This window comes from Ursus arctos, unplaced genomic scaffold (genome assembly GCF_023065955.2).
Source record: "Ursus arctos isolate Adak ecotype North America unplaced genomic scaffold, UrsArc2.0 scaffold_31, whole genome shotgun sequence".
Taxonomy (NCBI): Eukaryota; Metazoa; Chordata; class Mammalia; order Carnivora; family Ursidae; genus Ursus; species Ursus arctos.
In genome coordinates this window covers 2,802,378-2,829,489 of record NW_026622997.1, presented here as the reverse complement: position 1 = coordinate 2,829,489, position 27,112 = coordinate 2,802,378, and the positions used below count along the sequence as shown (strand labels likewise).

Sequence of the window (27,112 nt, the reverse complement as noted above, 5' to 3'; positions counted from 1 at the left end):
CATTTGGTTCATTCACACCGGAGTGCCAGCACGGAATTATGTCCTGAGGATACAGAGCAGTGCTTCTAACCTTGATGGCCCATCAAAATCACCTGGAGGCTTCTTAGAGGACAGATTGCTGGCCCCACTCCCAGAGTTTGTTTCATTAGCTCTGGGGGAAATCTGGGAACTTGGCTTTCTTTTTTTATTTGTTTATTTTCATGTCAGACCTTGTGGGCCAAAGAAGGCACCCAGATTTTTATTGTGCCCTGAGAAACTCTTAGAGTTTGAAAGCACCCAAGCTGCTGTGTGGAAAATGGTATTTATGGGATTAAAGGTAAAAACAAGCAGAAGAAAGGATGGAAACGTTAGTGCAATAACCCTGGTGAAATTACTACACGTGCTATGGGAGGAGAAAGCGCAAAGACTATTGATGAACCAGGTTTCATGGGTGAAGAAACATGTAGCTGACAGTTATTGGGCACTTTACGTGTGTTTAAGAGACTGCCAAACTCTTTCCAAATGTTAGCTCACTTCGTCCTCTGAACATCCACAGTATCTAGACACAGCTATTCTCTCCTTCTGGTTGACTAGGGATGAGCAAGGTGTGGGGCAGGGGTTAGAGCCGACAGTGTGTCTCCAGGTTGTATGCTTACCCACACCCTACAGAGCTGGTGAAATTCTTGGATGAATGATCCAGAATTATAGGACAGGTTGAGGTTTCAGGGACTGGGGCATGACAATATTTAAATCCCCTGAAGCATTCCACTGGAGGGTCAAGTGCATTGTTGCCCCTGGAGTCTGGAAATCAGAACAGCTTGAGGATTGAACACAGACATTGTGGAGAGTTTGGAAATAGAAATTTTACGGTTGTTGGCACACATTGAAACTGGCATTTACCCATGGAGAGAATAAGGAAGCACTCCAAACTTTAGAGAGAGAAAGGAGACAGCCGAATGGTGAGGAAGAAAACCAGGGGAGGAGAGTCACCGAGGTCAAGAAATAGTGTTTCAGGAAGGAGGAGGCAGCCAGCCTGCTGTGTTGGCTGCTGAGAGCACAGACGATGACCTTTGCAGATGGTAAATGGATCTCACTGGAAACTCTGATTATAGGTAATAAAGAGTAACCCAGGTTTTGGGGACAGCTTCAGAAGTATTCCTCTTACCTGAGCTGGAAGTGTCCCCACTATATTCCCCTCTGTCTTGGGTCATCATGTGTGACTGATGCCAGGAGCTCCCCAGCGGCACCCCTTAGATTTGCTTTCCTAGAAACTAGGAAAAGCAACAGATCGGAAAGTCCTGCCTGCTCAGCAATTTCGTCAGGATGGTAGGAGAATGTCTCTTTCAAGAGAATTTTTTACTTTGTTTAAATAATCTGGAATCGAGTTTTTATGATTGCATCCACAAAAGTTCATTAATTCACTTGCAACTTCTCAGGGATACATGTAAACTCATACTACAGTCACATTAGTTATCCTCCATTGTCTCACTGTCACAAAAATAGTAACATATCCTCACATTGCCTATGAGGGAAAAGTGGTCAGTGATTTGCCACAGAGGACAACGATAGAAAATGACAGTTCAGTACATTAAGAGTACCTCTTCGTGGTTTAATAGTCCCCGTCTTTTTGTCTGGGCCTCTCTAATTTCATGAGAAATAACAATAATAGTAACAGCAATAATAATAAAAGAGAAAACAGCGTTTACCATGTGCCATGCATGGGACAAAATGCTTTGATTTTATTCACCTTAAACCCATAAGTTGTCCCATTTTACAGATGGGAAAACAGACACAAAGAGGTTAAGTGACCTGACCAAAGACAACACAAAGACTAAGCATCCCTCTGTACAAGGTTTCCAGTCTCTTTTTTTAATCTCTGAGGGGAGACTGGGAACTTGTAAACTCGATCTATGATTCACTCAATGACATAGACTACTACGTACTTAGAACTTACAGAGACTGGTGATGGAAGACAGGTTCAGTGAGCCTGAAGGAAAATTCATGGACTTCTACCTGAATCAGGCTGAAAGAAAACTACTCACTGTTTTTATTTGCTCCCAAATCATGTGACATTGAGTCAGTTTGGACTTTCAAGCTTTAACTTCAAGGACAGCTATTCGAGTCACACAGGACGGATCCACTGTGATTAATCCAGCTCTGAGGGGGCAACTTTGCTCCTCCTGACCAAGGAGGACACTGTCCTTCAATCATCGTTCTGCTGTCCCCTAGACCTGCTGTCCCTGCTAGATCAAACAAGATCACCTTCTGTCTGGTGGGAAGAGGGAAGAAGGTTTTAAAGCCCAAACCTGGGAGTGACTTCTGCTGACTTCCTGTTGATCTTAACTACATTCTTCCCTCTGCTGCCAAAGCCAGGACATGAAAGCCACCTGCATAGCTCTGCCTTTACTATGTTCAAGTGAACAAATCTTTATGAAAAAAGGCTAGTCTACACCGCAATGAACCCCTACACTTCACAAAATCAAACACGTTAGAATGACACCGAAGGATAAGGTCCTAACCTGGCATCTCTGCAGTGTTTACAAGAACGAGCTGTACCCACTGGAGTTCTGCTACTTTAACTTCTCTCACTGCTGACACGCAGAGGACTGATTTGAATCCTGAAGTCCTGCATTTGAAAGGTCGGTCAGGATGTGCTGCAGGCAGACAAGAGAACCCTCTGTGTAACTGAAAGTAACCTACGTCTAAGATTGAGACAATAAGCCAAGACACTTGTTAAAATATAACCTTTATACTGACATATCACAAGTACATTAAGTCCTTTCTGCACTTTTAGTTTAAAAGCTCCGGGTGTAAAGCGGTTGAGGACATCAAACATGAAACTAATCCGCGTAAAGCATTAAATTTGAAGACGCGGGGCAGTTAACTGAGACAAGAACAAGTCCACAAAAAACAAAATGACATGTAAATAAAAAACAGAAGCAACACCAAAGCCGAAATAAGATGAAAATTAACGACACTGAAAAGCGAGCAACTCTTTCCAGCGACTAAATGAGTGGCCCTGAAAAGGGCCTTTGGTTGATTAACAAAGCGTTCCGCTGGGGGGGGGGGGGGGAGCGTGCTCAGCCCCCGAAGCCATAGAGGGTGCGGCCCTGGCGCTTGAGCGCGTAGACCACGTCCATGGCCGTCACCGTCTTGCGCTTGGCGTGCTCCGTGTAGGTGACGGCGTCCCGGATCACGTTCTCCAGGAACACCTTGAGCACCCCGCGGGTCTCCTCGTAGATGAGGCCGGAGATGCGCTTGACGCCGCCGCGCCGGGCCAGCCGCCGGATGGCGGGCTTCGTGATGCCCTGGATGTTGTCGCGCAGCACCTTACGGTGGCGCTTGGCGCCTCCCTTGCCCAGGCCCTTCCCGCCCTTGCCGCGGCCTGACATGGTGATGAAAAACCTTCCAAATGTGACAAAAACCACAGGCCGCCCCTCCGCTCAGCCCTTTTATAGCAACGTGACGGACCTGTTTGAAAACCGCAAGCGCAGGGGCGGAAACCACACGCAGTTCCCGCCCATCGCCTCCTTCTCCTTTGCTCCATGCTGTGCAGACCCGGCAGGCGGGGCCCCTGAAGCCAGAGTCTGGCCGGGGTGGGGGCGGGGGTGTAGGTCAACAAATCCTCTCCTATATAGTTATCAGTGTACGCGTGTGCCCGCAACACTTGCAGCCGCTGTGCCGGGCACCAACGCACACGCTTCCCACAGAGACGCCGCATACTTGTCCTTCACGTTTCCCAGACTAAGCCAGAAGTGTTTAGTTGCTGCTCGCTGTTGCCCCTAGAAGTTTGAAGCTCCTCAGAGCCGGATTGCTAAGTTTCTGTTTGTCTTATCCATTGACAGATGCCTCCTTCACTAAGGCAGGCTCGCCGGGATGCAGCTGGAGAGCCCTACGCGGGAACTAAGCAGAACGTTACACCTTTCAAAGTCAAATCAGGGGCAACATCACCGAAGTTTGTGCTGAAGGTTTGTAAATGTGTGCATCCCAACGTGATGAGGGCCTTGTTCTGCTCAGGCCCGAGTTTGTGGTTTGAGTGTGTACTTAGTTATGCAGAGCTGACAGCTAGCGCGGTTTCCGCCACCACATTCTATGCTCCGGCCCATGGGCATCCAAGCTCTGGAGACAGCCTGCTGCCCCGCGAGCTGTGGCACCTTGGGCAGTCTGCGCTCGGTTTTTTTTTCTTTGCAACTGTGTAAGAAAGTCTAAATTACAGAGCACTGAAGTTTAAAAGGGATAATCCATGTCAAGTCTTTACTCTCTGCAAATAAGCACTCATTCAACATTATTATGATATATTGTCGTGGATGCTTTCCGCTTCCCCCCTCCGTATTCACCCCTGTAAAGTGGTGAGCCTAACAGAGCATCCTACTTGGCTACAACTTTCTTTCCAGAGCTCCTTAAAATAATAAACACTGAAAGATTGAATTCATCACCAATTCCTTTGAGGAGTTCCAGTTGAAGTGCAGAGACTTGGCTTCTCCTCCAGGGTCTGTGAGGAGGACCTAGCTCCTCAAAGCTGTTTTCCGAGTTTATGTTGCACGGGGACAAATGCCAGATTGGGGTTCTTACCCTCGGATACAGTGACAGGATGCAGGGCATCTAGGAACTTGTATAGAAGAAAAATTCCATTTTTATCTGTACTATCCCCCAACTGAACCTCAGCATTTCCTGCAATTGTGAATACAGGCAGCAAACAGCGGGATGGGCCGGACCTGTGTTGAGGGCATGTCACCAGCAGCTGAAGCTCTCGGTGTTTCCAACCCATTTACACCCGTCATTCCTTCTACACTGTGGCAATTCTTGCTCACAAGGGCAATCTTGTGACTAATGGATTAATACAGAAACACATCTGTTAACACATCAACAGGTTGGGGTTTTGATAAATTTGATAATGATATTGTAATATAATTCTTTTCCTATGGAATCCTATGTATATTCTCTTCAGTACTTGAAAGCATTGTCCTGGGAAGGGGCCATAAGCTTCATCAGATATACAAGGAAGTCCATGACCTGAAATGATCAAGAACCCTTCTTTGGGATCTTCAGATCTTGAAAGACTCTGGGTTTTGAAAATGTGCAGAGAGGGAAGACTGTCAGAACAGTGCACAGATCACGCATCCTAGCCCCAGATTTTGGGGAACTGCTTCCAATCCCGTACTCCAGATGACATCTCCCCGCTTCAGGAATCTGAGTCCGACCGAGGGGATGCAGCGGGATCGGGACCCGCGGCGCCCACATCAGGAACCAGCTCCTGCTCCGGTCTATCATCCAAAACCTAGCCCCCCTAGCCTAGCAGCTGCTGACTGCAGAGCGGCACATTAGCATAGCTCAAAGAATAGGCCTGATACAAATGTGCCTGAAGGAGTTTATGACCCTGGAAGGGATTGATCAGAAGAAAAGATCCGGGAGAGTGTTATCTGTATGATGAACTGGTTATGCGGACCCGATTCGATTTCTGCCATGCATGCACATCTATCACCTGGACTGAATGGGTGACTGATTGCTGAGATCCTTCACGTGCCCCCTCCCATGGAGCCAGGAGACACAGCACTGCCTTTGTCCTAGGAGACTAACTGAACCAGGGTCTCTGGTCTGCCTTCAAGTGAACCACCATTTTTGGTGGTTTTGATCTTTTGTCACTGAGCCCAAAGAGCCAGGGATTAGGAATTAAGATCATGCATAGAAGTTTCCTACAAATTCCTGAATGGCTGCAGATGTTGGGGAAGAAAATACACGATATTTTAGAAACTTAGTGGGGAAAGTAGGATGGCATTTTTATGTAAAGCCTTGACTCGGTGTTTAAAAATATAATTGTATTTAGCTGTTGTTATACTTCAGTGCATAGGAATTGCATAAAGTGTTACCGCAGCTCTATATGTTTTCATTGTGTGTGTGTTGAAGATTAGGAAAAAGATAGTGGTTGTTTTTCCCAAATGAAATAACTCTCTTCCGCCCTCCACCCAAATTTTTTTCTGAAGCTGCTGGCATTTGGGTCAAGGTTTTATTAAAAGGTACATTTTATAACACTGGCATACACAGAAAAAGTAAGTTTGTTTGCACAGTTCTTTTTGTCCCTTGGAAATGGAATTCATTGTCTTAGGTCTTTTTAAATAGTGTATTAGTATCGTTGGGGCTGACTCTATGCTTGAAAACCAGTTTATTTATAACCTGTTATAAGTGGTATATGTGTTTGTATTAGGAAATGCAGAATTCATAGTGATCTAGTTTGTAAGCAAACTGAAACACAGTATCCCTTTTCTATAAAAACTGAGTTAATGTCAAGAAATCAACTCTAGTAAAGTAGGGTTTACTATTGCCCTTTCCTATGTGTTTTATCTAATTATTTTGTTTCCTAATATGGTAATAATTAAAAGTCAAGGTAAATTTTACAAACCGCAAGAGACTCTTAATCATAGGAAACAAACTGAGGGTTGCTGGAGGGGAGGGGGTAGAGTGATGGGGTAACTAGGTGATGGACATTGGGGAGGGCACGTGATGTAATGAGCACTGGGTGTTATATAAGACCGATGAATCACAGACCTGTACCCATGAAACAAATAATACTTTGTATGTTAATGAATTGAATTTAAATTTTTTTAAAAAGGTAAATGCAAAAAAAAAAAACAAAAAAAGAAAGAAAATGTGTCTGCATTCATTGGATAGTCCATTGTGTATCTTATACTTCTGATTTATTTTGGTTTCTTACATATTTCTAAACCATAGTTTTGTTTATAAATATGGATGTTATTTGTTCATACCAAATTATATGCCTTGATGTTAATGGTTTCTTTTTATTTTCAATTCCAGTATACTAATCAAAATTTATAATTAGCGAATGAAACTGAGCTGTATTTTTGTTTGGTTTGCATGATTATTTTACTGTTATTTTAAAAAGCCCTATCACTTTTTTAAAAAGTCAATGTAAATTTTAAATGTTAAGATTTCTGATTTATTGAGCTTGAATTATGCCATCATGCTTATGTAAAATGAAAGTGGCACCACGGTACAACTGAGAAAAGTTGCTCAGTTGTAATAGTTCTGATTTATTCCTTCTCGCGACCTCCTTCCCTTATCGTCTGGAACCGTACTAAAAGTATACTGACTGTATCTCTTATTATTGTAGCAGGGAGGTTATTGAAGTTATATAAAACACATCTCTGTCTCTGTTCCCTGGAAAGAAAGGCCTGCTGGCTGACTGACAAGTCTAAGCAGGGAGAATTAAGAGAAACATATTTCATGTTTTGCACACAAAAGCAGAATTTGTTTAACCACATGACTACATAGCTGTGATCTCAAAGAGGGAATGTCTCCTTTATTTTTTTTCTTGCAGTTAATGTAAGAGCAGTCTGAACCTCTAAGCTTCTGAAGTGTTAGAGATAGAGATGGTCTAGCAAAGATGTAGTCTGTAATGTTTTGTCCATTTCCCATGTGTTTATTTTTCCTTATGGACTCAAACATGACTTATTTGTTCAGCTCAGTGATATTACAGCTAAGAATCATAAGCAAAAGGAGAAGCAATGTCAATCTAACAAATCAGAAACATTTCTTAATTTATATTGAGTTGAATTTTGACTCTATCACTTTTCTACGTACAAAACACGAGTATCTGGATGGTTCCTCGTAATCGCATTCTGGAGGAATTCACTAGATTTCTTAAATCTATCTGTCATAAATACTTCCTAAAGATTCGACATAGACTGTACTACCAATCTGTTGGTTAGTTTTATTATGGGCCCCATGATGGAAAGACTTAAAGATGAATTTGAGAAAAATTAAGGATTATCAGATTCTGTTAAATTGTTACATGTATCTTGCTTAAGTGTTTGTTCATTAATTTATATCCACCCAATCACATACAGCAAATTTGGAGGGGGGAACAAAAGACAAAAATGTGCACAGAGGAGCATTGGGACATGCCATGAATGTTGACATGAAAACCATATGTTAGTAACAATAATCTGATGGACGGATGTAAAGGTAAATGGCAATGATTTTGTACACTTAGCAAAGGCAAGAGTTATTTCCTCTCCCTCTCAACACTTTATCTTGAAGAAATAGTATGTCTGAGTTTTCACTTTTCCCTTCAGAAAAGAGAAATTTTTAAAGGGATTAAGACCTGTCTCCTATTTTTACAATGTAGAGATATTTCCTAGCTTGAGGACATATAACCTCTACATAATATGTTATAACCCAAATAATCTCTAGATGTGTGGGGCACCTGGGTGGCCCGCCTACCTTCAGCTCAGATCATGATCTCAGGGTCGTGCATCAAGCCCCACGTCAAGCTCCTTGCTCAGCAGAGAGTCTTCTTCTCCCTCTCCCTCTGCCTCTCCCGTCAACGCATGTTCTCTCTCTCTCCTTCTCCAACATGTGAAGGGGACCAAAACCCCATAAGCATCCATCTACGATTTCTAATAGGAATATGGTCGCTGAAACATGCATCCACCATATATATTGTTGTGAGGATCGAGACTGTCTAAGGAGAGACCTAGTCGGACTGCTCCGAGCCCAGCGGTAGTCACGGGAGCTGGCTACTTCTGTTGTAGTTGCTCTGGACCTTCAATGGACTAAACAGTCCCAAACAACTCAGCTATGGCTCAAGTAATAAAAAGACTGGGGGTTTTGTATGTACAATTGACGATCATGTCAAGTTGAATGATATCTTTCGATTGGAAACTACACGGTGAGGTTAGTTATGTAGCGATTATAGAGAGAGTGTAGTCTAGTGTATGGTGATACATAGCAAACATCCAGAAGCGCCCAGAAATACAAGTTTGATGGTTAAGCGAGAGTACAGACCTGAAGGGAGAGACCAGGAAGTTAGCCACATCAAGGAAACTCAGAGCCCATGAAGGTGACTGGGGCAGTACCTTGGAGACTCCCTGCATTGACACGGACTAGAGACAGCTCTTCTCTCCTGGGACTGCACCTCTTTTATTTCCCCCACCATGGTTGTCATTCTGGCTCTTCTGTTTCTTATGTGGACTGACTACTGTCACAGCCTTCTTTGGCTCAGCCTCGCTGTAATTCATACTCCTCGTTGCTATCAATGAATAATCTTCAGGCGAGCTTCAAAACCAACTACAATGAGTCAAAAGCACGTTAAGAGGATTAGGAATACATAAACTCCGTAACAAGGGAATACACAAAGTAAGAAGGATTTATACTGAGTGGATTGCTCATCTCATCTCAGCCATCTGTATCACGTTAATATTTAACTGTTAGACTAATTCTCATGTTCCAGTTGGATGGGCTGAAGGCGGTAATCAGTCATTTCTTGATTTTGAGGGGATCAGAAAGGAGGGTGAAACCCTCACCTCTTGGGCTTTGCTCTGTGTATTCCCAGCATTTCTTTCTTTCACCATCATAGCGGAACACGGATTGCTACATGTCTCAAAATAAACATACTATGTTAAAGAGAAAGAATTTGAAGTGATGAAAATAAAAATTTAATCACTTTCTACTATAAATGTATTCCTTATCCAACATTAAGAATATGTTATACTGAGTTTCTTACAACCAAATCTCCTTGCACAAATAAGAAATGTAGTAGCAAATATAAGACATGCTTTTCAAAAATCGCCCTTCCCCCACGCGAATTCTGTAAATATGTGCATGTGTAAGGTTGTGCGGGTTGTGTGTGTATATCCTTTCCTTCTGTTGCTTTAATAGGTTACCAAAGTTTATCTTCCCCAGGCATGACACATTTCTGTACCACAGAGCTTATGAATATTTTAATTACTGACCTCCCCAATTAAATCAATGTAAATAAAAGATTTTTAAAAACAAATAAAGGGGTCCAACTCTTTTTTATATCCCTTCTGGATCTCCTCTGTCACCATCTACGTTTACAGGACTGACAACCATGTCACAAGGATTACACATTGCTGCATTCCTCATTTTCCTGGACAACCTTGAACGCCTGAAACCCCCAAACTGACCCTGCGAATTGTCACTAAAAGCTATGATAAAGGTTTTTCAGACAAAATAATGACTGATCCTGTCAGAATTAGCTGTTATTTCAAGCACCCTTTACTATCATTCTTGTAGAGAAATAGGGAAAGAGCCTGTGTTATTTCTCTTCATATGAAACAGATTTTCCGGGGAAATCTCCATGAGAACTACGCCGTTGTTGGATGTGTGAGAAGCCAAGAATGTGTAGAATACCCCTGGAGAGCCAGCTACTGAAAGCACGGAGGGAAGAATTTATATTTTAAACGAAAATCAAGAAGTTGTCTCTCTGACCTGTGAATCTCTCGGAGTGTCAGGGGCTTTTGAAAAAAGCTGACACTAACGTGATAACGACTGGAAGAAGAAAACATGAAGAAGTCAAAGCATGAGGTGTCCCACTTCGCTATAGAATAAAATTAGTGTGATTCCTCCGCAGGAAATTTTAATTTGTTTCCTTTCCTCAAGAAGACCCCCAAGAAGGCCAAGAAGCCCGTGGTGGCGGCTGTCCTAAGAAAGTGGCCAAGAGCCCGAAGAAGGCGAAGGCAGCTAAGCCCAAGAAGGTGGCCGCCAAGAAGGAAGACTTTGGCTAGTTGAGAACACTACACGGCTCTTTTCAGAGCCACACAATTAACCTTACGAAAGAACATGGTAGCCCTTGGTTTCTCCAGTATCTTCCACAATTTCAAAAACCAAAAACAAGTACACGGCAATCGTGCGTGGCTCTGAAAAGAGCCTTTGAGCATAAGGTTCAAAGGCTGTCAGCCCTGGCTTAAAAGAATTTCCGACGCCCTCTCCCCGCGGATGTGGCGTGCCAGCTGGATGTCCTTGGGCATGATGGTGACGCGCTTGGCGTGGATGGCGCACAGGTTGGTGTCCTCGAAGAGCCCCACCAGGTAGGCCTCGCACGCCTCCTGCAGCGCCATGACGGCCGAGCTCTGGAAGCGCAGGTCGGTCTTGAAGTCCTGCGCGATCTCGCGCACCAGCCGCTGGAACGGCAGCTTGCGGATCAGCAGCTCGGTGGACTTCTGGTAGCGCCGGATCTCGCGCAGGGCCACCGTGCCGGGCCGGTAGCGGTGCGGCTTCTTGACGCCGCCGGTGGCCGGCGCGCTCTTGCGGGCCGCCTTGGTGGCCAGCTGCTTGCGCGGGGCCGTGCCGCGGGGGGCCTTGCGTGGGGAGCTGTTGGCGCGCGGCACCATGGACTTGAGGACCTTCTGCTTTGGGCGAGCCATCCCAAAATTAACAGGCAGCTGACGGAACAATGAAACCATACCACGCTCTACTCCTAGATATAGAGTCCCATTCTGATTGGACACACATCTGCGTCCTAGGGATCCGAGTGAAGATATTGGTAGTGACATTCACTCCCTGAATCACATGACCTCCAGTATATTTAGGCCAAAAATTAATGTCTTCCACGAAAAAAAAAAAAATTAACATCTTCCTCCAATTCACTACTTTAACTGCTGGTGTTTCCAACTTTCTCTCCTCAACCTTAATTACAGTGATCTCTTATTTACCTCACCTGTTTATTTGCAATGTTCTCTGGCAGCATTTAATACCAATTACTCCAATGATATATCTTGTTGGCTGAATAAAAATTTAAGGTTCGGTCCCTGAAACTGGATTTCTGTAGATGGTTTTGAAAACTCGCCCTCTAGATTTAATTGGCAAACTAATATTTTACCCTTGTTCAAGAGTAAGAAGGCTTATATCAGGTCTATTTCTTGATGTCTTCATTCAAACTATGATTTTTATTTTTTTATTTTTTTAAAGATTTTATTTATTTATTTGACAGAGAGAGAGACAGCCAGCGAGAGAGGGAACACAACAGGGGAGTGGGGGAGAAAGAAGCAGGCACCCAGCAGAGAAGCCCGATGTGGGACTCGATTCCGATTCCGGAACTCTGGGATCACGCCCTGAGCCGAAGGCAGACGCTTAACTACTGCACCACCCAGGCGCCCCCAAACTCTGATTTTTAAATATATTTTTGTACAACTCCTAAATGTACCATTACCCCTGAGTTAATTTCATACTTATTACTACAATTTTATTAAATACATACTTACTCCACACTAATGGAAGTTTGTATAAAAGGCTCTTAAAAGATACCCAAAGTTGTAAATTGTACAAAAAGATAGGGGTGCCTGGGTGGCACAGCGGTTAAGCGTCTGCCTTCGGCTCAGGGCGTGATCCTGGCGTTATGGGATCGAGCCCCACATCAGGCTCCTCTGCTATGAGCCTGCTTCTTCCTCTCCCACTCCCCTGCTGTGTTCCCTCTCTGGCTGGCTGTCTCTATCTCTGTCAAATAAATAAAAGATAACTGTATCTTTTTAAAGTCATACTGAACCCCGAGTTAGGAAGCTCTGTATAAACGACAACAAAATCAAGGGCATATAGTATTGTATTCCAGTTTCCAACTGATTAGGCCCCAGCCCACTCAGTTGGATATTTGTTGTTGTTGTTGTTGTTTTAAGTATGACTTGAGGATGATTTTACCCACTAAGATGCAAAGCAACTGTTCAACAGGACATATTAATTAAGGTATAGTTTTACTGATCGGCAGACCACTAACTAGGTTTGGATCTAAACTTTCAATATAAACCAAGCATTACCATTCCCATTAGGTTAGGGATGCCTTATAGGCCTGAGGGATTCCGGTATTGATATACTTTACCACGTGACAAAACCTTTCCATAGCGTCATAATTTTCAGGTGGCAACTTTTATTTTTATTCTAGCTCTAAACCAAATGCTTACTTTCTCCTTTCTGAGGTGTTGGAAGTACTGACATCTATTCCTGCATTGACGAGCGACCCTGCGGGGCGTTTTCAATTACCTACAATTAATAAAGAAAATGTAAGCCCTTTCAATGACTATGGAGGTTGGCTCTGAAAAGAGCCTTTGGTTAAAATGGACCCCTCAACGAATTAAGATTTTATTTTTCCACCTTACTTCCCCTTGGCCTTGTGGTGGCTCTCGGTCTTCTTGGGCAGCAGCACGGCCTGGATGTTGGGCAGGACGCCGCCCTGCGCGATGGTCACCCGGCCCAGCAGCTTGTTGAGCTCCTCGTCGTTGCGGATGGCCAGCTGCAGGTGGCGCGGGATGATGCGCGTCTTCTTGTTGTCGCGGGCCGCGTTGCCCGCCAGCTCCAGGATCTCGGCCGTCAGATACTCCAGCACGGCCGCCAGGTACACGGGCGCGCCGGCCCCGACCCGCTCCGAATAGTTGCCTTTGCGGAGCAGGCGGTGCACACGGCCCACCGGGAACTGGAGGCCGGCACGCGAGGAGCGCGTCTTGGCCTTGGCGCGAGCCTTGCCGCCCTGCTTGCCGCGTCCGGACATCTTAATACTCTGTAACCAGTATGCTTAGTAACGGGGGAAAAAATGGGAGTACTAATCCTTTCAACAAATGAGAAGCAATTATACTTACAAGCCGAATTGTAAATTACGTGGTTTGATTGGCTAAAACAGTTTTGAAGTTTGCAACCAATTACAAAACAGAATTAAAGACACGTAATATCCATGCTATGTTGCAGTTTAGGATTATTTATTCAATCAAAGTCTAACTCTTTTAGCACTTCATTTGCATAGGATCCATATAAATATTATGAACATTTTAACCAGGGCACATATTCTTATCTCAGAATCATAGTTTTTGTTCATCATGCCCCAGCCTGAGAAGTCTGTTCCAATCCCCCGAAGAAGGGCTCCAAGAAGGCGGTGACCAAGGCGCAGAAGAAGGACGGCAAGAAGCGCAAGCGCAGCCGCAAGGAGAGCTACTCGGTGTACGTGTACAAGGTGCTGAAGCAGGTGCACCCCGACACCGGCATCTCGTCCAAGGCCATGGGCATCATGAACTCGTTCGTCAACGACATCTTCGAGCGCATCGCGGGCGAGGCGTCGCGCCTGGCGCATTACAACAAGCGCTGGACCATCACGTCCAGGGAGATCCAGATGGCCGTGTGCCTGCTGCTGCCCGGGGAGCTGGAGCTCCAAATAATCCTGACACCATGTCTTCATATTTAACCCCAAATACACTTTAAGAGCCAGCCAGGTTTTCAGCGTGAGTTGTAACGGCTTTGATCGTTACTGTAACTGCTGAAGCGGTTTTGCTTTACTTTGCTGAAAATGTGAGGCTTGCAGTCCTGTGTTACTAGCACCTTAAAATACACATACCTTTTCACTAGTGGAAAGGGGAAGGTACGAGTGTAGGTAATGGTAGGATGGATTTCTCTTGTCTCTGCTCCCCGTTTTAACTACAAGCCTGGCCCAAGTGGTGACAATGTTTCACTGAAGCTGTTGGGATGTAGTGTCCTTTACACATTGGTTCTATGAAAAGCCAAGAGGGCTTAAGAAATTTGGTAGTGCTATTTTTGTTAGTGGTATGTTGTGGTAAGAAGAAACTGGTTTATTTCCAGATTAATCTTTATACACTTCTACTGGATGTGTATTTGCTTAAGGCAGTATAATTTGTAAATACTAGTGGGAACAAGCCAATGCATGAAAATTGAAAAATAAACATCACTGACTCCAAGATGGGGTCATTTAATTGTAACGAGAATTTCCCGATGGCTTGTTTAATGAAAGGCAAGACCATTGGCAAAATTCCACATTGCAGTAATAATGCTGGCCGTCCAAGAAAGAAACTCCTTTTAGGGATATTTTGGTGCCACTCCCTTAAATTTGTTATTTTCCTCATGGGTGGATTTTATATCAGCTAATTTCTGTCCTGGTTTACAAAAATTCTTTTTAAATTAAAAAAAATTCATATGGAGCTGCCTGAATGGCTCAGTTGGTTAAGTTTCTGCCTTTGGCTCAGGTCATGATCTCAGGGGTCCTGGGATCGAGCCCCGCATTGGGGTCCCTGCTCATTGGGGAGCCTGCTTCTCCCTCTGCCCTCCACCCTGCTCGTACTCTCCCTATCTCTCTCTGACAAATACGTAAATAAATAAAATCTTTAAAACAATTTAATATGTCATTCTTGTAACACGACCACTGCCCTGGCATATGCAGACATACAATAATGGTGATGAAAGTTTACACTTTTCTCCTTGTAATTAGAAGCTTACTTGAAGTTGTAAACTGCCATGAATGGTATCGCACATGAATTATGTGCTACGGTTGCACATACGAAGTAATTTTAGGGGTTCAACCCAGGGAGGAAAAAAGTTAAAACTATTCTATATTCTTGTATAATTTCTTTCATGAACAGCAAGCTTTCTACTCCCCACACAACACAAATGGGCACACACACACACAAAACAACATACACGAAGAATACATACATTTTCAAACAAAACAAAAGCAATAAGGAGAGAAATGTAAAAGAATGAAATCTAAAAATACCAGGTAGCTGTATATGAAAGCTTCCATTATGATAGTCAGTTTTTGCTCTATGTATTCTCAGAAATAAACAAATATCTAAACAAGGTGCATATGACCTTCCTGGAATACAAGGGCACCCTGAAGGTATACTTGTTAGTGTGTCCATATAGTCTTCCAGTTTGTAGAACAGAAGGTATATAGCTTTCTAGCAAATTCTAAAAACACTACGACCTACTGTGCTAGTTAGAGAAATGTCATCCCGATTATCTTTAACTCCTAACCTCTAAGGGTCTGTGAGTATGTTAGGTTCCATGACAGAGGTCTCTTAATGTTCCAGATGGCACTAGGATTGCCAATCACCTGATTTTTTAAAGGGAGATTATCCTGGATTATCCAAGTGAACCCCGTGTAAACCACAGGGGTACTTAAAATGGGGAGAGGGAACCTGAGTACAGAACCAGAGAGCTAACAGCCTGAGGATTTGCCCAGAGATTGCTGGCCTTGAAAATTGAGAAAAGGGGCCCTCAGCCAAGGAAAGAGGATAGCCTCTAGGAGCTGGAAAAGGCAAGGAAACAGATTTACTTTCAGAGATCCCAGAGACGAACGCAGAATTCCTGACACCTTGATTTTAGCTCAGTGACATCCATGCCCAAATGCTGATCTACAGAATTAGGAAATTATAAATTTGTGCTGATGGAAACCACTAAATTTGTGATAATCTGTCAGACCAGCAAAAGGAAATTAAAACACCCCCATAGCTTAAGAATTATTGATTCTGTTTTCAGTGAAGATTACAACTGCACATATATGTACATTTAAATGTATAAATATTATCAGAATTATTACACATGCATGTAAATTCTTCCTAAATATCGTGGGCTCCCATAATGTTGAAGTGTCTCTAGTTTTGAAACCAGCATTTTACATTTCCTTTTTTCCTGGTGTTTAGTATGTCTGGATTTAAGAACAGCAACTCTAATTTCATGGAGTAACAGTTGCCTCACTCATTGTATTATTATTATTATTTCTGATTATAATTCTACTTTAAAAAGTTTGCATTTATTATATATGAAGTATAGAAGACATGGAAAATTTTACCTAATAATGTTCATAAAAACCTTCTCAATTGTAAATCCCTCTAAAATGTGTTTTTATTATAAATTATTGCCTTTGTTTTCACAAATGTCCATAGTTTATTTTAGCAATTTATTCTTTAGTAATATTTAGTAATAGTCTCATTTTATAAAGTGAAGCGCAGTGGGTGTGAGAACCAAAGCTCATTTACATGGCAGAACATTCCCACCAAAGTCTTCTGACTCTTTCAAAGGTGTCTGGATAGAATTCAAAGACACTTCAGTTCCAGTAGATGTCTCAACACTCTAGTAAGTACTTTTACATAGACTATCTCCTCTCTCATCTCTTTTCTTGGTGCTTTCTATGTTCAGCTTTCCTTAAGTGTCCAGAGTCAGCCAAGAAGAAAGGTTTGGTGAGGCTACCAGAGGAAACCCCATATCCCATAGGACTACTGCTGCCCTCAAATTCAATGTATTTCTATATCCTGGAATAAATACTTTCCCTGCCTGGGAGAACTGATGGTGGCAAACCTGAGACTGTTGGTCCCTTGAAAGCAAGGAAAATATTTTATATGATTATCAAAGAGCCTGATGGAGAAAGGAAATGCAATAAATAAACGCTTTCAAATGTAAAGTAGTCATGGCCCTTTAAGTCAATGGAGGCTTAGAGGCACAGGTCTCTCAGGAAAATGTAAAAGTATTGATTTTTATAAATATAATTTAATTAAAAGCTACATAGATTTTCCAATACTTTAAAGCCAAAACTGAGGTATCCCAGAGAAGATTGAAGACAACAGTAGCCACAACCAGGGCTTAGGGCACAAAAGAAACTAAAAGTTAATACAATTTATAAATTTGGAATGGAAGAGGCCCGGTGGGATTCAGGCTGACAAGCAAGGAGGGACAGGACTGGAAGCATTACTGAGTGTAGAAATCAGAGCGTGGAGGGCACAGAACCGCTTACTGCTGCCAGGAATCAAGACAGAGCAGTAGGGTGAGAAGGACAGGAGCAACTCCTAACTCCTGTCCAGCCTCGACAGCATCCCGTAGATCCAAATGAAAACTGAATGTGTGCCAAGTACCAGGCTCTGCAACACGGACAACAAAAAGACTACAGAAAAAATTTTTAAGCATAGAAAGACGTCCATACTTTTCTAAGTACATGGGGATCAGTCGTTTTTCCCTTGAAAGGAGTCTCCAAGCATATCCACTGACAAAAGTATGCTAAGGTTGACTAAAAAATTTAAGTACTTAATATTACAACTCTTTCGATGAAAATGAAGTGGCTCTGAAAAGAGCCTTTGGGTTGGGGTAACAAGACGCTTACTCGGCAAGTCTACTTGGAGCTGGTGTACTTGGTGACGGCCTTGGTGCCCTCGGACACGGCGTGCTTGGCCAGCTCCCCGGGCAGCAGCAGGCGCACGGCCGTCTGGATCTCCCTGGACGTGATGGTCGAGCGCTTGTTGTAATGCGCCAGGCGCGACGCCTCGCCCGCGATGCGCTCGAAGATGTCGTTGACGAACGAGTTCATGATGCCCATGGCCTTGGACGAGATGCCGGTGTCGGGGTGCACCTGCTTCAGCACCTTGTACACGTACACCGAGTAGCTCTCCTTGCGGCTGCGCTTGCGCTTCTTGCCGTCCTTCTTCTGAGCCTTGGTCACCGCCTTCTTGGAGCCCTTCTTCGGGGCGGGCGCGGACTTGGCCGGTTCAGGCATCCTGACTACTAACACCTCAATTCACAGACAAAAAAAGTCCTAAGATGTCCGCCTACATCCAGAGTCTCCTCTTTTATAGGCCATCTATGCAAATAAGGCATGCAAGAATATCCGGATCTGATTTGATAATGAATTAGTGACGGGGAATATGTAAATTTGAGTGCGTCATTTCTCCGTTCTTATTGGTTGGATCGCCAAACGATGACTTTAACCAATCCCAACTCGAGTTTTCCGCTTCCATCCAGCACTATAACTGGCATCTTTTTGCTGCTTTCAGGACATCTCTTTTCTTTCTTTCTGTGGCATTTTGCTCAGATACAACCAGTTATGTCTGGACGCGGCAAGCAGGGCGGCAAGGCTCGCGCCAAGGCCAAGACGCGCTCCTCGCGGGCCGGCCTCCAGTTCCCAGTGGGCCGTGTGCACCGCCTGCTCCGCAAAGGCAACTATTCGGAGCGGGTCGGGGCCGGCGCGCCCGTGTACCTGGCGGCCGTGCTGGAGTATCTGACGGCCGAGATCCTGGAGCTGGCGGGCAACGCGGCCCGCGACAACAAGAAGACGCGCATCATCCCGCGCCACCTGCAGCTGGCCATCCGCAACGACGAGGAGCTCAACAAGCTGCTGGGCCGGGTGACCATCGCGCAGGGCGGCGTCCTGCCCAACATCCAGGCCGTGCTGCTGCCCAAGAAGACCGAGAGCCACCACAAGGCCAAGGGCAAATGAAATGTTTATAAAACCTGCTATCCCTCTCCCGCAAATCAAAGGCTCTTTTAAGAGCCACCCACATTTTCTAGAAAGCGCTGAAATACTAAAAAACCCTAGATGACGTGTTTATTAAGTATTAACCATTTGATTACACGCAAATCTTGTTACATTTAACCTGTTTTTAAAGTTTCCTATTTTAAAAATTGAGTAACTAATGTTCCCTTTCTTGCCACAAAGTATTCGTTTCCATTGAAAATGTTAGGTCTATACAATTACGGATTCATGAAACAAATTACATAAAGCGTTCGCAAATACACAAAAACAGTCCCAAGGAAATTACAATTCTGTCAGGACCTAATTTAGGGGCATAAGCTCTGTGAATGCCAACGATACTAATGCAAACCAAAATATCTCAACATGTTGGAGACTGTTTAGTATACAAGTAAAGTTTACATACAAATCAACGTAATTATATATACACTATACTCAAACTGACGGTCAGAAAGTCTAAAACGTTTGAGAGAAATTAGAGAACAAAGGAGAGATACCTGGCCAATCACACGCCAGGGCGGGATTTTTAAATTTTCTGGCGGCCTGCATTCTTACTAAAAATTATTTTATCTGTTCGGTTTTGCCTTCTCAAAACAAAAGCAATGAATGAAGTACACACGAATCAACTCTAAATGAAACCTCGTTTTTCTTAACTCAATTTCAAGTAAACTAGGAATAAATGTAAGCAAGAAATGAATTTTGGTTCTATATTCAGTCCTTAATGGAAATCCAATCATTTCTCGCGAAAGCAACCTGAGAACCAATTAGATCACAGCGCGGGACCTACGAACCAGACTGCTGTATAAATACGGTCAGAAAGAGCTGCTTGCTACTCTCCAGTCAGTTTCCTCTTCTGTGTAGTTGTCATGGCTCGCACGAAACAGACGGCGCGCAAGTCGACGGGCGGCAAGGCCCCGCGCAAGCAGCTGGCTACCAAGGCGGCCCGCAAGAGCGCGCCGGCCACCGGCGGCGTCAAGAAGCCGCACCGCTACCGGCCCGGCACGGTGGCCCTGCGCGAGATCCGGCGCTACCAGAAGTCCACCGAGCTGCTGATCCGCAAGCTGCCGTTCCAGCGGCTGGTGCGCGAGATCGCGCAGGACTTCAAGACCGACCTGCGCTTCCAGAGCTCGGCCGTCATGGCGCTGCAGGAGGCGTGCGAGGCCTACCTGGTGGGGCTCTTCGAGGACACCAACCTGTGCGCCATCCACGCCAAGCGCGTCACCATCATGCCCAAGGACATCCAGCTGGCGCGCCGCATCCGCGGGGAGAGGGCGTAATCCAAGGCTATTTTCTCTGGACATTGAAAACGGCTCTTTTCAGAGCCACCTACTTTGTCAAAAAACTGTTGTAATGCTTTCCATCTCCCTTCCTGAAAGTAGTTTCTCTTTTTCAAGAAAACAATGAAGTCCTATTGGAAGCATGCACTGACTTTTATAACAATCTTCTTTGGATTCATAGTAATTGTGTGTAAGTTTACATAATCCATTGCTTAATTTTAGACACTTTACTACTCACCTGCCAGGATGTCTTTCAATCTAGTGTTTGATAAGGGCTCGGAATGGCTTCTAGACAGTCAAGATCAAAAGAATAGGATTGTTGAAGGGACTTATCTCTTTATATGCAGTGTTATATCCTTTTGGACTGTGAAAGAAAAGGGTAACATTTACTATTAGTGGAGTCAAAGTCTAGGTGAATCTAAAGAAATGGATGTTTTTTAATGGGTCTCCAATCCACGAGGTAGGCCTCAGTAGCCTAAAAAGCAAATACAAACCTGATTTTTTTTTTCGCATGGAGAAATTGTCATCAAGCCATTACATTATGTGTTATTAAAGTATAAAACTCCAAATAACAAGGCAAGTCTCACTGTAGTGAGTTTTTCTAATATATAAGTCATCAGTACGTGACTATCAGGAAGTTAAATCTAGTTCAAAGGAGAATAGGGCATTATCAAGACTAGCGATATAATTCTAGTGAAGGAAACAATATTCCTCTTTGACATAAAAATTGGGGTTCAAGGCAGTTAAGCAACAATCACAGGAAAAGCTCCCTCCACCCTTCCCTTTTTCTGCCCTAAGGCAGGATATAAGGGCTATACTGGAGACCTTTAGAATCTTAACAGCCCAGAGAGACATCAGAAGAATCAGCAAACAAACCTTCCTCTGTTTCCTCCCATATATTTACATTCCCAGAGTCTGCTGTCCTTAAAGGCCTTAAACTGCCTTCCTTTGTCTTGTCACTTCTCCGTGTACCTATTGTTCTCTTTCAAGACACGTAAAGCTGCAGCTCTAAGACCCCCCTTTGAACTCCCTGGCTTTCTGGCACGTGTGTATGAAATGCACGTTAATAAACGTCTGATTGTTTTCTCTCGCTAATCGGTGTTTTGTAACAGAGGCCCCAGCCAAGAACCAAAATGGATGGAGGGAAAATTTCCCTCCCCTAAAAAAGAAAGATTGGAGTGAAACCAGAAGAGCAAATTTAGATCAAAAAGGGTTATTGTCCTATGGCACAATGTCCATCTCCGATGGACAAAATTCACTAAACTATCAACATCCTACAAATTATCTAAATTGACAGATTTTTCTCTGATACTAGACCCTAATAAATAGTCAAACAGAAGGACATTCTCTCTCTCTCTTTTTTTAATCTTTTTTTTTAAAGATTTTATTTATTTATTTGACAGAGATAGAGACAGCCAGCGAGAGAGGGAACACAAGCAGGGGGAGCGGGAGAGGAAGAAGCAGGCTCATAGCGGATGAGCCTGACATGGGGCTCGATCCCGTAACGCCAGGATCACGCCCTGAGCCGAAGGCAGACACTTAACTGCTGTGCCACCCAGGCGCCCCCAGAAGGACATTCTCTTAAAATAAGTTTTAAAAAAAAAACATGTGGACAGGACTTTTAGACTGTGTTCTATTAAAAAATGGAAAGAAATGCAGTCTATCCCTTCACTTTAACAGGTATTTGGGTATTTCTTAGCAGGTTTCAGAGCTACCCTAGTCTGCAACCAAAGTCTTTCCCTTGTCCTCAGTGACCTCAAGCCTGATGAAGAATCTGCTTTCCCATCTGCACTTTCGCCCTTCCCTCTCACCATTGATGATTTGCCACGCCCAGAAGGACTAGTGTTGAATTTCCCAGGCCTAAAGAAGTAGAGAAAGGACCAGCACATTTCTGACACCCTGTTTATCTCCAATCAAGTCAAAGTCACATGACATCACTTGTTTACCTTTTTTCAAAAAGATGAAATAACAATTCAGAAAATAGAAAATAAACATGTGACAAAGAGTTTACTTAAAATATCATTGACTGAAAAAGGTACAATGCTCTAATTTGTTCAAAGAATATTTAAGAAATTAGGGTACATATAAACAATTTCACAGAAATATTGGAGTAGGATTGTTGAATGAGGTTAAAACAAAATTATTAATGCCCAAGAGGCCATAAATCTTTGGAGATAGAGCCGTTCCACCTAACAGAAATTATTTGCATCTCTACCAAATAAACCCCTGCTGAATTTGTTACATTCCATCAATGGTCAGTGAGATGACCAAAGTCAATTGCCCTACTATTTTTGTGTGGTCTTTAACATTTTATGATATTAAACATCATGGCCCATCCTTTTTTCCTGACTTCCAAATCTCAGATAATGTGTCTTATGTTGTGAATCCTTGCTGGAAGAAAATACAAACATAGAACCCGCAAGATAAATTTCTATGAAATTTCATGATGTGACTCCTTGACATTCTTACCATACTCATTCATCAAATAGTAGACACTGTAACTGTTTCTAGACTCCAAAGTAATTGACCTGCTTTTCTTATCTGTCTCTCATGGTCTTTACCTAGATTCTAGAAACAGTAAACCATTCTCTAAGCCTTCTCTTCCATGAGATGCTTTTGTACTTCCACAGTGATTAATTTGCCTCTTTTTAAGAAAATACCAGAATATACATTCTCTTGTACAGAAACGTAAGCTCTTTTGGACTATAATTGGGATAGTAAACATTTTTGGATGCTCTCGCTCAACAAAACGTACTTTCAGAAAAAAAATATTAGCACAGAATTTCAGTAAGTCTCATCTCCTGACACCCTGCCCTTGAAGAATTCTAAGGTCAACAGTTTTTCTAGCTATCCATCTTTTCTTGCTTTGATGAGTAATGTTTTCTTTGACAAGCCTCCCATTATTCCCTAATGTCATTTTATTTTGTTACTTTTTAAAGTTTTGTACAATGCTTCCTTTGAGTTTGGGGCCAGTCTGTGCAACTGGGTTTCTTAGAAATATATGTCCCATGAACAAAGGTTAGGGGCACAAATCCCTTGCACAGTTGAAAATCCGGGTATAACTGTTGACTCCCAAAACGTAACTGTTAATAGCCTAAGGTTGAGCAGAAGCCTTACTGATAACATAATCAGTTGATAAATGCATATTTTATATATGATATAATTATATACTGTATCCCTATAATAAAGTAAGTTAGAGAAAAAATATGTTGTTACGAAAATCATGAAGGGGCGCCAGGGTGGCACAGTCGTTAAGCGTCTGCCTTCGGCTCAGAGCAAGATCCCGGCGTTCTGGAATCGAGCCCCACATCAGGCTCCTCTGCTGGGAGCCTGCTTCTTCCTCTCCCACTCCCCCTGCTTGTGCTCCCTCTCTCCCTGGCTGTCTCTCTCTCTGTCAAATAAATAAATAAAATCTTTAAACAACAACAAAAAAAAAATCATGAAGAGATAACACATTTACCGTGCTGTATTGTGTTTACCAAAAAACAATCTACGTATATGTGGGCCCATGGACTTCAAAGCCCTGTTGTTCAAGGGTCAATTTTAAATTGCATGTCCACCATATCCCAAAACCCAGGACAGCAAGATTTGATAAAAAATCAAGTAACAGAGATAGGAAAGGAAGAACCCTGGAACAGTGTCACCTATAAGAAATAATGCAAAACACATATGTAATTAAAAAATTTCCAGTAACCACATTTTAAAAAGTGAAAGGATGCAATTATTTTAATAGTATATTTTATATAATCCAAAATATACAAAATATTTTTGTTTCAATATGTAATCAATATAGACATTAGTAATGCAATATTCACGTTCCTTTTTTCATCTTATATCTTCTAAATCCAGTATCTATCTCATTCAATCTGATTCTAAATTTTTATAGTAAAAAACTTGATTTGCATTTCAATACCATAAAATTTACTGTTGAAAAATTGAGTTCACATGCCCAAGTTCTTCAAACATACCCCAAACTTTGCAATAACTGAACAGAATAATAGCTTTTAAATTAAATTTTTTTATTAAATAAAATTAAAAATTCAGTTCCTCATAGCATCAACCACATTCCCAATGCTGAAAAGTGGGTCCAGATCACTTTATCAGACAATGCAATCCTAGAAGGAATTGTGTTTGTGGTATGAAAGTAGTGGTAAATTGGGAAAGTATATAAATTTAAATGTAACCACATAAATTTAGCACTGACCCCTAAACTCAAAGATTTGCACTTACAAAGATATGATGACAGAGCAGAAGTCTAGCTGAGGAAAAAGTCTAGAGGCACCCTCTACCCCCTACCCCCACCCCCATGTGACATATGCGACATTCCTCAGGCACTCCTGGCTGCCCTAAAGAAAAACAAATGGTTAACTGATAAAGATTACAGTCCTGCAGGACAGGGGTCTACCTGGGTTTACAAATGTCCTAGTGATTTACAAGGAAGAAGGTTTCTTATCAGTAGCCTAACTTCCAGAGACCATAACTCAGTTTCCTGAAGCCCTAACATCACCCTCCCCTGCATAAAAATTGAGAGAGGCTGAGGCAGAAGGAAAGGTAAATAAAATGGAATTTCTTCTGAACCTGAAGCCCATTGACAAGGACGTGTAATAGGAGTAATGTAACATTCCTCCAAGAAACTCCCAACTGTCTTCATTTTAGTGCCTCATTGGAGGGAAAAACAGACTTGGCTTGACAATAACCAGGTCTCCATTATGCTGAAAGTCTTCTTTGACATATGACAGTCCTTCTGGACACCCCCTTTGTCCTCACCTCCCCAGCTCCCAAGTATATATCAACCACACGTCACAAACCCAGAGCAGCTCATTCTGCCCACAGGCCCTGTCCCCATGTTTTAATAAAATCACCTTTTTGCACCAGAGACGACTTAAGAATTCTTTCTTGGTCGTCAGCTCTGCACCGCATATCACCGAACATCACCTATATTCTAAAACTTCATCAGATATAGAGGTTATGAAAACATAAAAAATAAACACTGAACATAAATCCCGATTGTAAAATACCAGACTGAGAGATTTGAGTATCAGGAAGGAAGTCAATCCCTGGGGCATGAAGACAGAATTTCCACGAAGTAGTCGTCACAGTGTTCAACACTTGACCTAAGATTTACCTTTTGATTTTCAAACCATTTTTGTGATGTCGGGATTAATATTTGCATTCTAAGGAAGAACAAACTAAAGTGAAATTGAGAGAAAACGTCACAAAACAGATCGTGGACCCTAGAAGGTGAAATGTAGGGCGAGTACAGGGCCCAGGCAGCAGGGACAGACCTCCGCGGAAAAGGCAGCCCCCCCCCCCCGCCCCGTCCCGCTGGGGAGGTGAGTTCTTTTCTCCCTCCATGAGACCCTCTGGCCAACACCACTATTCTCTCTTGGTTTAAAGTGTACAAAAATGATTCAAGGCGAGAAGAGAAGACAAACCCTCGACTACATTTCAGATACGCGATCACAATTCAAAGCAATGTATAATTTCGTCAACGACCTGCCCACGGTGCGCAAGGATCCTAAATAGTTCACATCTGAAAAGCAGATACTGGCTTGGGAGGTGCCATTATTTCACTCCCTTAATAAAGCAGAGAATTTTCCTTACACGCTCTCAAAGAGAGCTTGTCTCAGAGAATTCAGGGAAGCAACAGGGAGCGACCCCGGCGGTGTTCGCGGAGCCTCCGCGGGGCGCAGGACCGCGCGCGCACTTGTGGGCGGGGACGACCCGCGGCCTCCCCACCCCGCCCCCACCCAGCCCGGCCTCCGTCGCGGTTCTCAATAAGGTCCGCCACAGGGTTATAAATAAGAAGCTCGATCTCTTGTCAACACGAATTTTAGGTGGTTCTTTGTTTTGTTGAGAATGTCTGGTCGCGGCAAGGGCGGGAAGGGCCTGGGCAAGGGGGGCGCCAAGCGCCACCGCAAGGTGCTGCGCGACAACATCCAGGGCATCACCAAGCCCGCCATCCGGCGGCTGGCCCGGCGCGGCGGCGTCAAGCGCATCTCCGGCCTCATCTACGAGGAGACCCGCGGGGTGCTCAAGGTGTTCCTGGAGAACGTGATCCGGGACGCCGTCACCTACACGGAGCACGCCAAGCGCAAGACGGTCACGGCCATGGACGTGGTCTACGCGCTCAAGCGCCAGGGCCGCACCCTCTACGGCTTCGGGGGCTAAGACTTTGCCCACACGTGCGGTTTCTGTGAGAATTCTAAAGGCCCTTTTCAGGGCCACACACCCGTTCGTTTGAAGGGCTGGCGACATTTGTTATTGAAACTCTTTTCTCCCTTGTGAGGATCAAGAATTACAGATTGTGGTTTCTGGACTGAAATCATGGCTTTAACTTAATCCTGTTTCTTGCTGCTGAAATGCGCTAAGTGGTTAGGGAGGGTTAAAGGTTCATTACCGGTTTTGCCAATACAGGGTTTTCTAGCTTTTAAGTGCTCCCATACCACCTCATTAGCAGTTGGGTCTGGTTTTTAGAATCTCTAACAGGATGTGGCAGTCTACACGAGCTTCACACACTAATAGGTTAGATTTTTAAAACCTAGTTACTATTTTTCTGGAAGTAAAACTTGAGTACTGAAAAAACGTATGTAATACTCTTAGCCTATTCAAAACAGAAACTTGTTTGGTCAGAGTAGCCAGTAGCTACCCTACTCCTAGGGTTCAAGGAGAAGCTCAACTGGGGCTACAGTGCAGGCACCTAGGAGCAGGCCAAGGTGGCACATGGGTACTTTTCTCCCCCATAAAGCATTTGTATCTGGATTATGTAAACTGAGTACCAATAAAGTATTTTTAAGCCACAGAGATTTGGGGGTTTGTTATACCTTGTCACACATATTCCCTGACATTCTATAATAAAAGCAACAATGTTAACTCATCTCACAAACCCTCTGGTTTCTCAGCTTCAAAGCTAGAAAGGGAGGTACAGAGGCTCCTAGCCCTGTGCTGGGACTCAGCCACACAATATTTTCTGTGTCAGTACTTGCAAAGGAAAGGGGGCAGCAGCGTCCTCCAAAATAATAACCAGGCAAATAGT

The 27,112-nt window shown here is 43.5% G+C and overlaps 6 protein-coding genes and 2 pseudogenes across 6 annotated transcripts; 5 read left to right on the top strand and 3 right to left on the bottom strand.

The window, feature by feature from the left end:
* Positions 1-3,059: 3,059 nt before the first annotated feature.
* LOC113249349 (uncharacterized) lies at positions 3,060-11,177 on the bottom strand. Its single transcript, XM_048225562.2, has 3 exons — positions 10,798-11,177; positions 10,720-10,722; positions 3,060-3,384 (listed from the first exon to the last, which is right to left on the bottom strand). Exons 1-3 carry the CDS (start codon positions 11,160-11,162, stop codon positions 3,060-3,062), a joined length of 693 nt encoding a protein of 230 aa, XP_048081519.2. The 5' UTR covers positions 11,163-11,177.
* Positions 3,825-6,373, top strand: LOC113249351 (RING finger protein 11-like; annotated as a pseudogene).
* A 1,646-nt stretch (positions 11,178-12,823) lies between the features above and the next one.
* On the bottom strand, positions 12,824-13,300 carry LOC113249354 (histone H2A type 1-B). Its single transcript, XM_048225547.2, has one exon. The coding sequence runs from the start codon at positions 13,271-13,273 to the stop codon at positions 12,881-12,883; it is 393 nt and encodes a 130-aa protein (XP_048081504.1). The 5' UTR covers positions 13,274-13,300; the 3' UTR covers positions 12,824-12,880.
* Positions 13,301-13,595: 295 nt separating this feature from the next.
* LOC113249355 (histone H2B type 1-N-like) lies at positions 13,596-13,957 on the top strand (annotated as a pseudogene).
* Positions 13,958-17,608: 3,651 nt separating this feature from the next.
* On the bottom strand, positions 17,609-18,097 carry LOC125283539 (histone H2B type 1-C/E/F/G/I). Its single transcript, XM_048225554.2, has one exon. It carries the CDS (start codon positions 18,044-18,046, stop codon positions 17,666-17,668), a length of 381 nt encoding a protein of 126 aa, XP_048081511.1. The 5' UTR covers positions 18,047-18,097; the 3' UTR covers positions 17,609-17,665.
* Positions 18,098-18,327: 230 nt separating this feature from the next.
* On the top strand, positions 18,328-18,828 carry LOC125283536 (histone H2A type 1-B). Its single transcript, XM_048225548.2, has one exon. It carries the CDS (start codon positions 18,374-18,376, stop codon positions 18,764-18,766), a length of 393 nt encoding a protein of 130 aa, XP_048081505.1. The 5' UTR covers positions 18,328-18,373; the 3' UTR covers positions 18,767-18,828.
* Positions 18,829-19,644: 816 nt separating this feature from the next.
* Positions 19,645-20,123, top strand: LOC125283542 (histone H3.1). The gene has a single exon (XM_048225561.2). The coding sequence runs from the start codon at positions 19,666-19,668 to the stop codon at positions 20,074-20,076; it is 411 nt and encodes a 136-aa protein (XP_048081518.1). The 5' UTR covers positions 19,645-19,665; the 3' UTR covers positions 20,077-20,123.
* Positions 20,124-25,918: 5,795 nt separating this feature from the next.
* On the top strand, positions 25,919-26,313 carry LOC130542243 (histone H4). Its single transcript, XM_057305013.1, has one exon. It carries the CDS (start codon positions 25,936-25,938, stop codon positions 26,245-26,247), a length of 312 nt encoding a protein of 103 aa, XP_057160996.1. The 5' UTR covers positions 25,919-25,935; the 3' UTR covers positions 26,248-26,313.
* Positions 26,314-27,112: the final 799 nt, after the last annotated feature.

Coding starts and splice junctions, on each gene's coding strand:
- LOC113249349 (XM_048225562.2), bottom strand. CDS start 11,162: ATGGCTCGCCCAAAGCAGAAGGTCCTCAAGTCCATGGTGCCGCGCGCC.
- LOC113249354 (XM_048225547.2), bottom strand. CDS start 13,273: ATGTCCGGACGCGGCAAGCAGGGCGGCAAGGCTCGCGCCAAGGCCAAG.
- LOC125283539 (XM_048225554.2), bottom strand. CDS start 18,046: ATGCCTGAACCGGCCAAGTCCGCGCCCGCCCCGAAGAAGGGCTCCAAG.
- LOC125283536 (XM_048225548.2), top strand. CDS start 18,374: ATGTCTGGACGCGGCAAGCAGGGCGGCAAGGCTCGCGCCAAGGCCAAG.
- LOC125283542 (XM_048225561.2), top strand. CDS start 19,666: ATGGCTCGCACGAAACAGACGGCGCGCAAGTCGACGGGCGGCAAGGCC.
- LOC130542243 (XM_057305013.1), top strand. CDS start 25,936: ATGTCTGGTCGCGGCAAGGGCGGGAAGGGCCTGGGCAAGGGGGGCGCC.